The 15,631-nt window shown below is 36.5% G+C and overlaps 1 protein-coding gene across 1 annotated transcript; it reads right to left on the bottom strand.

Moving 5' to 3' along the window:
* Positions 1 to 6,065: 6,065 nt before the first annotated feature.
* Positions 6,066 to 15,325, bottom strand: LOC109259062 (NKG2-A/NKG2-B type II integral membrane protein-like). Its single transcript, XM_053895096.1, has 6 exons — positions 15,139 to 15,325; positions 14,740 to 14,871; positions 14,231 to 14,284; positions 13,602 to 13,726; positions 6,508 to 6,611; positions 6,066 to 6,251 (listed from the first exon to the last, which is right to left on the bottom strand). Exons 1-6 carry the CDS (start codon positions 15,323 to 15,325, stop codon positions 6,131 to 6,133), a joined length of 723 nt encoding a protein of 240 aa, XP_053751071.1. The 3' UTR covers positions 6,066 to 6,130.
* Between the last annotated feature and the right edge of the window lie 306 nt (positions 15,326 to 15,631).

Genomic DNA, 15,631 nt, shown 5'->3' with positions numbered 1-15,631 from the left:
TTTGCAGACCTAGAGGGATATATTCAACGTGCTATTTCAGAAAAATATGCAGTCAAAAATTCTTTATCCAGCAAGAATGTCATTCAGGATAGAAGGAGTGATAAAGAGTTTCCCAGAGACACAAAAAATAAAAGAGTTCATGACGACTAAGCCAGCCCTGCACGAAATTTTATGCAGGATTCTTTTAGTGGAGAAAAGACAAAACAAAACAAAAAAGACCAAAAACAACAAAGACTAGAAAGGACCAGAGAACACCACCAGCAACATCAACTCTAGAAGGAACACAATGGTACTAAATTGATATCTTTCAGTACTCACTCTAAGTGGAAAAGGACTAAATGCTCCAATGACAAGACATAGGGTATCAGAATGGATAAGAAAACAAGGTATATGCTTCTTACAAGAGACTCATTTTAGACCTAAAGTCATCTACAGATTAAAATAAGGGGATGGAGAACCATCTATCATGCTAATGGCCATCAAAAGAAGCCTGGAGTAGCTGACTTATATCAGACAAACTAGATTTAAAAATAAAGACTGTAACAAGAGTAAAAGGGCATTAAACCATTATTAAGGGGTCTATCCACCAAGAAGATCTAACAATTGTAAATGCATATTCCTACAATGTGCGAGCATCCTAATATATATATCAATTAATTACAAACATAAATTTCATTGATGATAATACCATAAGAGTAGAAGACTTCAACACCCACATCTTACAGTAATAAACAAATCATGTAAGCAGAAAATCAACAAGGAAACACTGGCTTTGAATGACACGCTGGACCAGATGGACTTAACAGATACATTCAGAACACATCATCCTAAAGCAGAATACACATTCTTCTTGAGTACACATGGAATATTCTCCAGAATAGATCACATACTGGGTTACAAGTCAGCCCTCAACAAGTACAAAAATATTGAGACCATACTGTGCATATTTTCTGACCACAACTCTATGAAACTTGAAATTAATCACAACAAAACTTTTGAAAGGACCATATTTACTTGGAGATTAAAGAACATCCTACTAAAATATGGATGGGCTATCCACGAAATTAAAGAGGAAACTAAAAAGTACATGGAAGACAATGAAAATGAAAACAAGATATTCCAAAACCTCTGCGATGCAGCAATGGTTATAAGAAGGAAGTACATAACAATCCAGGCCTTCCTGAAGGAGGAAGAAAGGTCTTAAATACACAACCTAAAGTTACACCTAAAAAAGCTGGATAAAGAACAGCAAATAAAGTCCAAAAGCAGTGGGAAAGGGGAAATAAAAAAGATTAGAGCAGAAATCCATGATATTTACATTTAAAAAAAGAACAGATCAAGGAAAGCAGGAAATTGTTCTTTGAAAGATTACCAAAATTGATAACCCCGTAGCCAGACTGGTCAAAAAGAAACACGGAAAGAACCCAAATATAATCACAACTGGAAGAGGAGATATTACCACCAACACCACAGAAATACAAACAATAATGAGAGAATATTATGAGCAATTATATGCGAACAAATGGGACAATCTAGATGAAATGGACAAACACCTAGAAATATTTAAACTACTAAAACTGAAACAGGAAGAAATGAAAATTTTGAACAGACCCATAAGCAGGAAAGAAATTGCTTCAGTAATCAAAAATCTCCCACAAACAAGATTCCAGGACCGGCTGTCCAGGGGAATTCTGCAAAACATTAAAGAAGAGTTAACCCTTATTCTTTTGAATCTGTTCCAAAAAGTAGAAATGGAAGGGAAACTTCCAAACTCACTCTACAAGGCCAACATTACTTTGATTCCAAAACCAAAGACCCCTCTAAAATGAAGAAATACCAACCAATTTCCTTTGTGAACATGGATGCAAAAACTCTCAACGAAATACTAGCAAATTGGATCCAGCAATACGTTAAAAGAATTATTCACCCTGATCAACTGGGATTGATTCCTGGATGCAGGTCTAGTTCAATACTGCAAGTCAGTCAATATTTTACATCACATTAATAAAAGAAAGGATAAGAACTGCAAGATCCTCCCATAGATGCAGAAAAAAAAACCTTTCACAAAATGTAGCTCCCATTCTTGATATAAGCCCTCAAAAATATAGGGATAGAAGGAACATAACTGAAAATCATAAAGGCCATATTCGAAAGACCCACAGGTAATATTGTTGTCAGTGTGGGAAAAACTGAGACCTTTACCCCTAAGGTCAGGGAGATGACAACAATGTCCACGGTCACCACTGTCATTCACTATAGTGTTGGAAGTCCTAGCTTCAGCAATCAGACAGCAGAAGGAAGTAAAATCATCCAAATAGGCAAAGAGGAAGTTAGACTTTCACTCTTCTCAGCTGAAATGATACTTTCTGTGAGAAATCCAAAAAATCCCACCCAAAACTGCTAGAACTGATACATGAATTCAGCAAAGTGGCAGCGTGTCAAATCAATGGATCTCTAATATATTGCATATTCATTCTGCTTTGTTACCCTGAGTTGTTGGAATAAAGATACCAATTTCTCTGTGATGTAATTGCTGATTAGTTGTGCCTCAGGTGCATCCCACCAGCATGTATAATCTCCCACTCACTAGAGAGACAGGACAGTGGTGACACATGCCTTCTTATGGGTATAGGTAATAATTTTTGCAATGTTTTTTGTATGTATTTATAAATGTGAAATATACTTGGGGACAAAATGGTAGGTGTTCTACATCAGAATGCATTTAGCAGCATCTCTCACTTTTCTCCATTCTTTATGGTAACAGATGCATATGTGTAGATGGGATATTCCAACATTGGAAGAGATAGGGCATTTCAGTCCCTTCTTCACCCTGCACACTGTAGGATCCCCAAATCTAGGATTCAAACAGGTTATCTTGTCACAGATTGACAATCTCCTTTGTATTCTTCAATTCCAAAAGACACAGCCTATACAGATGCCCAAATAACACACTTTGTGAGGAGACTGGGGTTCTTGAGCAATAGGGGAAAGGACAGTAATTGCAACTTGATTTCAAAAAAACACAAAACACAGACACCGAAAAAATTACTCTAGTGTCCACACATGATGCATATTGAATTTCTCTCCTTTTTTAAAAGCAAATTTCTTTAATGAATATGATCAAAATGGTTGCCAGATAGCATTTCTGATGCCTGGCTGTTTCACTGGGTGAAAGGAAGAAGACAGTTATAGGGCTTTGGTTTTTATGGAAAATGGCCTTTATTGGACACTGGGAAAAGCAAAACATGAAGAGATCACAGACAGCAAGAACTTCATGTGCTTGGGCTTTATTTTAAGGATCTGTAGGCATTATATCATTTATTATTATTTATTCCTCAGAACAGCCCTATGAAGTTGCTACATTTAAGACCATCATGACACAAAAGCATCAATTTCTTAAGCCAAAACGACTGAAATGTAGTGACTACTTGTGTCGAGAGGTACTGTTCAAATACTCTTCAAGTAAATATGAATAAGATACTATTTCCATCATATATTCCGCAGAGAAAACAGCCAGAGCAGTTATGTAACTGAGTCCCAGGGCTGGGAGTGGGCACTTAGAAATCATGAAGTGACCGGTTTCAATGCCAATGTCCTTACACTTTTTAATTTTCTGCTTATAACTTATTTCCTCAAAGACCATGTTGAAAACATCTATACTATCATGTCTGTCACTGTATAAAACTGATTTACAAGAATATTTGGCACAGAAGGCAAGAAAAAAAAACCAAATGGGAAGTTAAGAGTACTAAATTTTTAATCTATTTCCAAACAATATCCTTTACAAACTTATCTATCTCATAAAGTATTACTTAAAAAAATATTCCTACGGCTCTAATGGTAGATTAGGTTATTTTCAGTGAATCTACGTTTTTTCCCTGTGACCACTGTGAAAAGAGTGTAGTCTACAGACAGCAAATGATAAGTTTGCCCCCGTGACTTGTTTCACAATATAACGTGTGTGGGAATGTGATAGGTTATGAGTTCAGAGACCAGGCACTAAGAAACACATTTCTGCTAGTTGCTATCTCCGCTATGCAAGCTCATATACCAGGATCTGAGCTGCATCTGTGTGTAGTCTGGAGTCAAGTCCATAAAGGCCCACACTTGATCAACCCTAACAGAGCCAAACCACAAACAGGTGAATGAAAATTAAATGCTTAATTTTCAATGTCATTGCAACCTTGGGTTGTATGAAACACAACTTTAGGGATTAGTTACAGCTACCATAAACAATTATATTCATTTCCTTTTGAATATTCACATAATTTTTCTAGAAGAGTGTAGGGAATATGTAGAGAGAATACAAAGAATATGTCTATCTTCACAGATATAAATGCATATGAAATATGAATTTATTTTGCAAGTAATAACCAAGTTTCATTTCTTTCCCTCTTATAATTGAATTAGGATAGGAATATCTGTGAATCATTTTCTAATTACTCACGTTTGTCTTGAATTCTGGCAATAACCAGCCTTTGACCTACACAAATATCTGTAGATTTTAATTTTTGGTTTTCTTATGTAACACTTTATGTTTTGCATCAAAATTGTTTTTTATTTTTTTATTTTTTAATGTGAAATTTATTGTCAAATTGGAAGCTAAGTGAAATAAGTCACACAGGGAAAGACAACAAAGTGTTTTTTAGCATGGCTGTAACGACTGACAGAAGTGGGTACATAAAAAATTGAAAAAAACTAAATGTCATTCAAAATACATGAACCCAGTTGAGGAAAACAACATATAAGAAAAGGTATCAAAGGACACTGGATATTATCCAATTAGAAACCAATCTCTACCTTGAAATAAATCTAATCTTTGATAGTGCTGCACTAAGACAGATTCAGAGAGTACACTTTGGTTCCATCATCAGAGGAAGTTGGCCGATCTGAATGGCTCTTATACAGAAACCCTGTGGTTGTTCCATGATAACCCCAAGGGGCCGTTCATTTAGTACTCTCAGCTCCAAGTCCACCCTCAGTGCCCTGTTCTCAGACAACGGTGTAAGATCCCATCCATTCTCTCTCTTGTCATCTCACATGAAGTTGACTTTTGTCGGTAAGAGACAATGGAGAGACAGTGCAGCAGAAAGAGCTCTTCTTCCTGGCTTCATGGTGTTGTGTCTCCTTTTCTGCCATAGCCTGGTTGCCAGTTGCAGTCCTACAAGAAGTCCTGTGTACTGGTCCTCCAGCAACTTTCTGTAGCCAGTCAGTCAGTTTCTTGTCTTCTGGTCTTTCCTCCTGATGTTCTGACAGGGAGTTCTTCCTGTTTGCCAGTCACAGCCTGAGATCCAACCTCACCAAGTTCAGCCGGAGGACTGTGGACCTGCCCTGTCCCAGGATAATCCAGTGAGCATGTCTGCCACGAAGCTGTGTGTAGCCACATCGTCCTCGATGACATCTAAATCCCATCTTCAGAGAGCGGACCTGGCTTCCCAGTGATCCCTCCTTTAATTCTAAGATATTCTTTGTAATTTTATTGAACTTAGTAGCCTTTCCTCTTAGTAAGCTTTCCTTTACAAGTAGATCATAATTGTTTACCTCAACTTCCTTCCTTGTTTCTGTCTCCTGACTCAATTCTGACCGATAGCCTTGTCACCCTGGAGTGTTCAATCCTCATTTGGGGCCCTTAAAGGGCTAGAACAAATCAGCTAATTTGGAAATAGAAATGGAATTATTCACTGTGTTGAGAATTTTACATTAATGTTATGATTTGTAATTAACATATTTTATTCTAATAAATAGCAAAGCATAAGAAATAAATAATATATACCGAGTATATTTTTTACACTAATATAATTACATTTGAGAACAGTCCCATAACACCAAGAATGAAGCCTCAAGTACTCTTTGGTCTTTGGGTGATATATATGCATTGATGCGGATTCATCCTTGGTAAGAAATGAAACATTCTAGTGAGGGTGTTGATAATGGAAGAGGCCATGCGCATGTGCAGACAGGGACAATCAAGGAAATCTTAGGAGCTTCTTCTTAATTTTGTTGTGAGCCTAAAATTACACTAAAAATATTATCTTAAAAATATGCAAAGAAAATAATCATATGGGTTTTGAAATAATGAGAGACGTATTCTTTATAAATGGTGAAATAACATTATACCAAAATGAGGTAACTAAAATGCCTGGTGCTTACAAACATATGGTCTTCTTACTGAGCAGGGTGCAAAATACGTTTTTTTTTCATGAAAATCGAAATATGGACAATTCTTGTCACTCTCTGAAGATGCTGACAACCTGAAATACAGAGAATTATATCTCATTAATCTTACCATAAGGTTGCTTGTATCTCTTACTAGGTACCATAGTATTTTAATGAATAAACCATCCGTTTTGACTCATACTTATATATCTCAATCTCCATATTTCTCATACCATTTTTCTCTGGAAAAACTTCAACTACTGTGTTTATCTGATTGTTCACACATTGCTGTTTTTGTTTCTATGAACAATTCTTGTGAGGCATAAAATAAAAAGTTGTCAGGAGACTTACAGTTCAGAAGAAAATGTTAAGGCTTTTGGCTGCACAGATGAACTATGATTTCTTCTCTGGGAGCCTCTAACCCATGTAGTAGCAGAGAGTAAATTCAACAAAAACTATGAGAAAATAAAATTTATTGGGAGTCAAATACAAGCTCTTATACTCACCTGAATTCTGTAATAACACATAAAAGTTCATCCTTTCTTCCTTTATAGACACTTTCAAATTATAATGTTACACAGTGGACACGAAAGTATAAAATTATCTTAGCAGGACTAAGTGAAGAGGACAAACTGACCGTGAAGACAATTTCAGGGTTTAGAAAATGGATCACAGGTTAATAACTTATGAACATTGGAAAGATTCCTGGAGATTCAAGGCAGAAGCACATCCGTCATGTTCTCACCTAGGATGCTCAGTGTCTCCCCACCTACCCACCCCTGGCTCAGCGATCAAGAAGACTGAAATGTTACAACTGGGAGAAGCTGCAAAGAGCAAGGGTGCTGGTGCCACAGGGGGAGACCTGATCAGCAGTAATTAACATCAAAGGTAAAAGTCACAAGGTCATAAAAATAAGCAATAAGAATTTGGAAAACATTGAACAAAACTATCAGTAGACAGACCTCAGTGGAGAAGATTCTGCCATAAATGTTTGGCAACAAAAAATAGTAAATCTAGGAAAAATGACATACAATGCATGTTTACTGAAGTATATTTTTACAAAGTGTCTACCTAAAAAGTAAAAAAAAAAAAAATATGAAGAGAAATTTAAAAATGTCTTCCAACGAAAGGAAAGCATTGGTCAATTGAAACGTCTGCTGGGATAAGTTGTTGCACATATTAGAACAAAGGTACTTAAAAGTTATATTTTGGGGTGCCTGGGTGGCTCAGTTGGTTGGGCGTCTGACTTCGGCTCAGGTCATGATCTCACAGGCCGTGAGTTCGAGCCCCGCGTCTGGCTCTGTGCTGACAGCTCAGAGCCTGGAGCCTGCTTCCCAGTCTGTGTCTCCCTCTCTCTGCTCCTCACCTGCTCATGCTCTGTCTGTCTCTCTCTCTCAAAAATAAATAAAAGCATTGAAATTTTTTAAAATAATAAAAATAAAATTCATATTTATAAATATGTGAAAACTATAAAGAAAACTTAGTTGAAATAATTGCATGAACATGTGATGGCAGCAATTTAGCAAGTAGGAAATATCAATACAGAAATAAAACTATATCAAGAAACCACAGAGAATCTGAGTGCATAAATCCATACTGGAAATTGAAAATCCACTCAAGTAGAAAAAAAACGGTGAATTTGAAGGAGTAACAAAATTTATTTATACCTTAAGATGAGAGAGAAGAAAGAGAACAATTTACAGAATTCAGAGTCTTTCAGAACAGTATCAGGAAAGCCAGCTTAGGTCTAAGTAGAATATGAGAAGAACGACAGAGGCAGAAAAGACCAGGACAAAATTTAAAATACTTATAGACACCAGAGACTTAGTCAACTGCTAACAGAATGAGCACGTACAAATCCACATCTCATGACATCATAAATGAAATGACCAAAGAACACTGGCAAATACAGACAAAGAAATACACTTGAGGGAAGAGAGTGGATTGTGAAGTGACTTAATTCAGTGTGAAAATCAGGGATGGGTGACACGTCTTCCACCTCCATCAGCCTTACACCACATTCTCTAGACAGAATCCATATCCCTGCCCTGCACACTAGTTCCGAATGGAATGGGATACAAGCAGCAAGATGAAGGAACAGAAAGACACAGACCCTAAATCCCCCATGGAAACAATACGTTAAAAATGTCCAGACACAAACCCCCGCATAATCAGTCTAACCAGGTTTGATAAGGGTGCCAGGACCATTCAATAGGGAAAGACAGCATCTTTTACACAAGGTGTTGGGAAACTGACTTCCCACATGCAGAAGAATGAAGCTGGATGTTTCCATTTACACCGTATACTAAAATTAACTCAAAGTGGACTAAAGACATAAATGTAAGGTGTAGAAGTTCCTCAAAGAAAAATTGGGGGGGGGGAATAAACAACACTGTATTTGGCAATGATTTCTTGGCTCTGCCACCAAAACCACAGAGCACAAAGGAAAAGTCCACTGTAGACAAATGTGTGATATCAACCTAAATATTTCTGTGCACTAAAGGGCATGATCAACGATGAAAAGAAAGAGTGGAAAAAACACTTGCAATCATACATCAAACAGGGAATTGCATCTAAAATATAAAATTAATCTACAAGTTAATACCAACAACAACAAACACCAAAACACAATTAAAAAATAGGGCAAAGAAATTAAAAAAGCATATTTCCAAAATCAATAAAAATTGTGAAAAATCATATGGAAAGATGCTAATGATCAGAGAAATGCAAATCAAAATCACAATGAATTATCACCTCATACTCATTAGGATGGATGGTATAAAAAAAAAAAAAGCTCAGGTGCCTGGGTGGCTTAGTTGGTTAAGTTTCCAACTCTTGGTTTCGACTCAGGTCATGATCGCACATTTGTGGGTTTGAGTCCTGCATCAGGCTCTGTGTTGACGATGCAGAGCCAGCTTCAGATGCTGTCCCTTTCCCTCCCTCTCCACCTCCCCTGCTTGCTCTCTCTCTTTCTCTCTCTGTCAAAACAAATAAATAACATTTTTTAAAAAAGGGTCAGTGAGGAGGTCAACCAGGAGGATACTACACACTGTTGTTGGGCATGTAAATCGGTCACCGTTATGAAGAAGGGAATGGAGCTTCTTCAAGAAATTGAAAATACAATTATCACATGAATCAGCCATCCCAACTGTAGGAAACTATCTAAAAGAATTGAAAGCAAGATCTCAAAGATATATATACACCCATGCTCACTGCAGCATTATTCATTAGAGCCATGGGGCAGAAGCCACCCAAATGTCCACTGATGGATGAATGGAGAAAGAAAGCGTGGTATACACATAACACTGTAATATTATTCAGTTGTAAATGGAAGGAAATCTTATCACCTGCCACTATATGCATGAAATTCCAGGACATTATGCTAAGTGAAATAAGCCAGTCATACAGATGAAAAAAAAAAAACCTGTTTGATTCCACTTATAGAAAGTATCCAAAGTAGTAAAAGTGATAGAAACAAGTAGAATAGTGGTTGCTCAGGTTGAGGGGAAAGCATTGAAGAAGAATTATTGTGCAGTGAGTTGAGTTCCAGTTTTACAAGAGGAGAGCTCTAGATATCCTTTGCAACAATGTGATAGTTGGCACTCCTAACTTAAACTGGGCGCTTCAACTGGTTACGATGGATGATCTAGTTAAATGCAATGTAAGATATGCGAGAGTATAGGATTCCCGCTATATGACACTCTGGAAAAAACAAAATTATGGAGACAGTAAATTGATCAGTGGTTGACAGGGTTTAGGGGGAAGGAAGGATGGATAGGGAGCACAGAGGATTTTGAAGGACGGGAAACTATTCTGTAGAACTCCATAATGTTTGATACATGTCACTATATACTTTTCCAAACGCATAAAATGCCCAACCTCAAGAGTAAGCTTTGAAGTAAACTATGGTCTTTGGCTGATAAAGATGTGTCACTATAGGTGTATCAGTTGTAGCAAGTGAACCACCCCACTGAGGGCTTTTGAAAATGAGACAGTCTATGAACTGCTCCTGCATTGACACATAGACAGTAGGGGAATACAGCATATACCGGTGCTATGTCTGAGTTTTGCTATGAACCTAAAACTGCTCTAAGACACTAGGCTATTTTTTTAACATGGGTAATGTGTTAAATTCTATGTTATGGGGTCATGGAATTTTCTGCAACAGCTTAAAAAATAAAATCAAAGTCAAACCCACAAAAAGAGGTGATCTTGACAAGGGCAGGAGAAAAACAACTCATTATATTTAGGTAAATAACAATATGATTAAAAGATGACCTCTCACTGGAAAAATAGTGGGAAAAAAAAGAAAGAAACCCACTACCTGTGCACACACACACACACACACACACACACACACACACACACACAAAACAAACAAACAACCAAAACAAAGCAAAAAAACCTGTCAAACAGGAATTATACATTCAGAAAATAGTTTTTTAGAAAACAAGATGCATAAAGATCCCACATGAGACACACAAACGAACAGAATTTATTCTTACTACACCTGCCTTTCAACAAAGTTCTTCAAGCTACAAGTAAAATGACACTAGATGGTAACGCATATCCGCAAGAAGAAATAGAGATCACCAGAAATGATAAATAGGTCGGTAAATGTTTAGATCTGCATGTGTATTTTCCTCTCTGAATTTCTTGAAAAGACAAGATAATTTGCAGCCATAATTATAACACTGTATGGTGGAATCTATACTATAAACCTTATGGTTTTTAGCATTTGTTAATGTGTGTGGTACAAAGTCTCCATGAATGCCTCCCTTCAGGTATCCAACGTGAAAGCATGAAAGCAGAGAAGGTAAAGAGATGCATAGTTTGTGTTCAGAAACGAGTGGGAGCTGGCTTCAGTACAGCACTGTTAGAAGTACAGATTTCCCCTCTCTCTGACAGTAGATTGTTCCTATGAAAACTTTCCTAAGCTGAAATAGTGTAAATGAGGAAGCAAATATCATTAATTTACACGGAAAAATTGCTGAGCATCCCTGTTCCAAAAATTCACCACCACCGCCAAACACAAAACACAAAAAATAATGTCCCTTAGGCTTTTCTGATACCTCAAGACAAGCCTTGTGAATGAAGAGGTACAGAAAATAAATTGAGATGAAGCACAGACACTCAAAAATACAGTTCAAACCTACGCCTGATACTGATATACAGAGTGGATTGTTTTTTGAGAAATGAACTTGACAGGAACAGTCTTGCTCCTCAGGCTGTGAGCTGCTTCTCTAACAGTAAAAGTAGCCCTGAGCACAATGAAAGGATTGCTATGGAGAATACATGGTAAAAGAAGGCATTTTGGATCAAAGGAAGGAAGAGAGGACAAACGTAAGAATAAAATTCTTACCAGGTCTAATGGACTTTCCTTCACCTCCTGTGTTTTCGAAATTGTTTGATATTTGAAGCAAAAGTATCAGTTGAAGCAAAGTTATAACATGCATGTGATTCTCCATGTAAGCAGAGAAATATTTAGGACACTTATAGTATAATTGGGACACGGTAACGGACCATAAAGGCAAGTAAGTCTCTACATTTTACTCGAACTGCTGTGGGTTGTGATAGGCTGTGTAGACTGTGCTCTATGAATATCCAATCATCTATATAAAGATATATAATATCTATATTACTTATATCAAGGAGATTAGAGCACGTGTGTGTATATATATATATATATATATATATATATATATATATATATATATAAAACTTTATGTATATAAAGTTACTGATGAAGAAAAGACCTACTTTGCTATAAATGATGCTCCGTCAATGAGGTAATGATGTAGAAAAATACAACTTTCACTCTTATCTCACAGCCTCAGACATAAGCATCACAAAAAATAAATTCTAATTGGATCATAAATCATAATGGAAAGTTAAAATATAAAGAAATAAAGAAAAAGGTAAATACAGGAAAATAATATAGGAAATTCTATTCATGAACTTTGGCTAACTTGTGAAATAGGTCCAATAATACTCATTGTATGAACAAAACGCTAAGTAGGACCATGGTAACATAAAAATTCTGATCATTGAAAGACTCCAATAGGAGAGTGAAAATGCAGATGCAGGTATTTGCATCTTAAAAGCTCGAAAAAGAACTCAGATCTAAAATATGACAAAGACTCCTGAGAAGTGAAAAGAAGACACCGTCCTGGAGAAATGGGCAAGAGACACAACCCAGCACTTCTCATTCTCACCAAAGAGAATAGCCTTGAGATTTACAACCCAGGAAAATGGTACTGTTTCTAACCATCAGAACCTTTAATGAATTTTTCTGGGACTGCTGAGTTTTGGATCAAAAGCCTATTTGGTACAATGTATTTTGCACCATAAAATAGAAAAATGTAGGGATAATTTAGTATAGTGAAATATACACATATCTATGTGCAATTTCCTGCTAATGCTTACAGAGAAGTGTAGTATAATCATACATGAATATGATTGTGTTACATTTACACATTATTATTTTATTACAAAAACCATACATTTATTTTATATAAATATATAATTTGTCGCTATGTGCAATAAATGATTATCAATATGATATGTGGAGGAAGACATAGAAAAGACTTTTCCTAACATAATTATGCATAATACCCACTTACAAAAAAGGAACAAAATTTCTGAGAATGGTTTTTAAAATGTCATATTCATATGAGAGCAGTGAATATTCACAAACTGTAGACAAGTGTGTTAATATAGATGGATTACAAGTAGCACCTGGGAGAGAAGGGAGACACACATAAAAACGCACCCTGAATGATTCCATTGATATACAGCCCCAAAAGAAGCAGAGATATTTCATAAAAGGAAAATGGGCAGGCCTGACAAAGGCTCTACACTTCTGTCTCATGATATAATTTAGAATTGTGTGATTCTAACTACACTGTAATCAGTGTGCACAATCATATGCCTAGTTTCCTTGATGTATTGTAAAATTAAATAGTAAAGTTAATTTCAGACAAAAGAGCATTTCTAGAAGCACAGGTTCCTATGAAATCAAGAACTGGACATTATCAAATGTACATTCAAGGTATAAAACTATAAATAATGTGTCATAGAGTCAAACCATGGAATATTAAACAGTTTAAAAGAAATAAACTACAAATATATATAAAACTATAGATGAATTCTACAAGCATAATATTAATTACAAGCTTTTTCTTTTTAATTTTTTTAACACTTATTTACTTTTGAATCACAGAGAGAGAGCACAAGCAGGGGAGAAGCGGAGAGAGAGGGAGACATAGAATCTGAAGCAGGCTCCAGGCTCTGAGCTGTCAGCACAGAGCCCGATGTGGAGCTCAAACTCACAAACCTTGAGATCATGACCTGAGCCAAAGTCGGAGGCTTAATCCACTGAGCCACTCAGGAGCCCCATTTAATGACAAGCTTTTAATAGAATCAGGAAACATTTGAAAACTTACCTTGTCCTCTTCATCATCATTGTAGAGCAGGTTAGAGTTGTTAGGAGCACAAGACGTCAGACTCTCCTTCCATGATTTTCTCTCAATGCTAATGTAATAGCAATTGTTGGAATACGTAAACCACTCTTTCAGACAATGACAACAGAGACATGCTGGAGGGAGATAATACGAGATATTATCCAAAAAGCTTTGAATATTACAAAATGAAAATTTACATACTGTATATGGATACACATATGTGTACCTACCATATTCAAATACCCTCACAAGCTGATAAAGTTAAAACAAAACACACACTCAGAGAAGAGTTAGGCTTTCATCTCCTAATTTATGTGCCCAAAAAGGAACCACAAAAATGTCCACATCTACATGTCCTGAGAGTCAGTGAACAAAATCGTCTTTATGGAATGATTTATCTTTTATCATGTTATGGAAGGAGGAAATGTGAGGCAATTGTTAACAGCAGTTACGGTGATTTTGAATGAGTATTTCCCCCTCAGTCCGGAAGTTCATTAAACGATTTTTGAATTCACTTTTTCCCAAAGAATCTGTTATGATCTTTGCCTACTTGAAGATAGAGCTAAAATAGATACTAAACTAATAACAGAATTTTGCAAGGGATGTTGTACCTTTCTGGATTGTCGTTTCCAGGGATGTTTTGTTCTGCTCTGGTCCTTCAGTAGCTATAACATTAAAGTAATTCTCAAAAAAACATAATATTAAATTAAATGAATCATAATAAGTTGAGTTTCTCAGTTTAAAATTGGGTGTGCTATATTACCAGAAAAATTTAATAAAGTAATGAACATGAGAGAGAAAATAATTCAAAAGCTTAAAAAACCAAACCTCGCCATCTCTTACAATATTTGGTTTAAGCAATCTCAAGAATTAATGCGTATTTCACCAGAAAGTCTCTTCTATGACTTGCCTTTGCGTTATTAAATCCAAACATATGATTAATTCTCCCTAAATTTATTCTCTTATTTCTACTTTAGATAACCTCTAAATAATCATTCCATACTTAGAGCACACATGCATTAAAATGAGACAATAAATTCAAAGTGTTACACACTATGTCGAGGAACTAATGAACAGCAAGTTGAAAAATTCCCTTTTAGTCATTCAAACATGTACGTACAGGGCATAACAGCTATTGTTACCACAGTGGACATCAAGACGAGGCAGAGGATTCCCAAGATACCGGCAAAGAGCTTCTCTGGACGTGAAGGTGAATAGTAGGAAGAGAAATTCAAACACTGAGAAGGGATGCCTGGAAACAATCATTTAGGAGATATACAAGCAAAAGAACCGACAATGCACAGGGAATCACATAAAATAACCTGCACCTCAAACCCATCACTATCATTGGAATCTTCCCTCAGAATATACCAATGCGTTCAATTACAATACCATATTCCAACCTCCAGCTCTGGTCCTCACAAATGAAAACTATGTGAAATCCTACTCTTTCCCCACACACCTGCACCCTACCTTCACATCCTAAAACAGATATACCTGCTTGTATTAAATGTTTTACCTTTGCAGGGAGAGTTCTTGACATTCCCTTGAAGGGCCCGAGAAGCATTTTGAAGATTCAATTCTGCATAGGCTATCTCCTCCTCAGTTACTGAAATGGAACACTTCGTGCCCTTAGGTTGCACTTGCTGTCTTTTTGAGCCCTTAGCATGATGGAGTTCCGCATAAGTCACGCCTTGGTTGTTCATGTCTGCAGCTGAGTAGTGTCAGCTACAATGTGGATGAAACTGCCCTGAAGGTCTTGATCAAGAGTGTGTGTCATGTGCTGATGACATTGCTAGTACAGTGACACCATGTGGGGTGCAGGGTGAGGGATGCTACTCATTTGCATTTGAACAATATAAAGTCTGATACTAACTTCCGTAGAGAGAGAAATAAGTGTTTCATGATAGAATAAGTGGATTTTTACAATAATAGCAGAATAGTATTGGTTGCAAAACATGTAAAGCACTAAATTAGTGAAGAAGAAAGGAATTCTTGAATAATAGTGTCCT

Source organism: Panthera pardus, unplaced genomic scaffold, assembly GCF_024362965.1.
Source record: "Panthera pardus isolate Hobbes unplaced genomic scaffold, ASM2436296v1 HiC_scaffold_6, whole genome shotgun sequence".
In the NCBI taxonomy this organism is placed as follows: domain Eukaryota; kingdom Metazoa; phylum Chordata; class Mammalia; order Carnivora; family Felidae; genus Panthera; species Panthera pardus.
The sequence above is the reverse complement of the archived record's forward strand: the minus strand, read 5'-3'. Positions and strand labels throughout refer to the sequence as shown.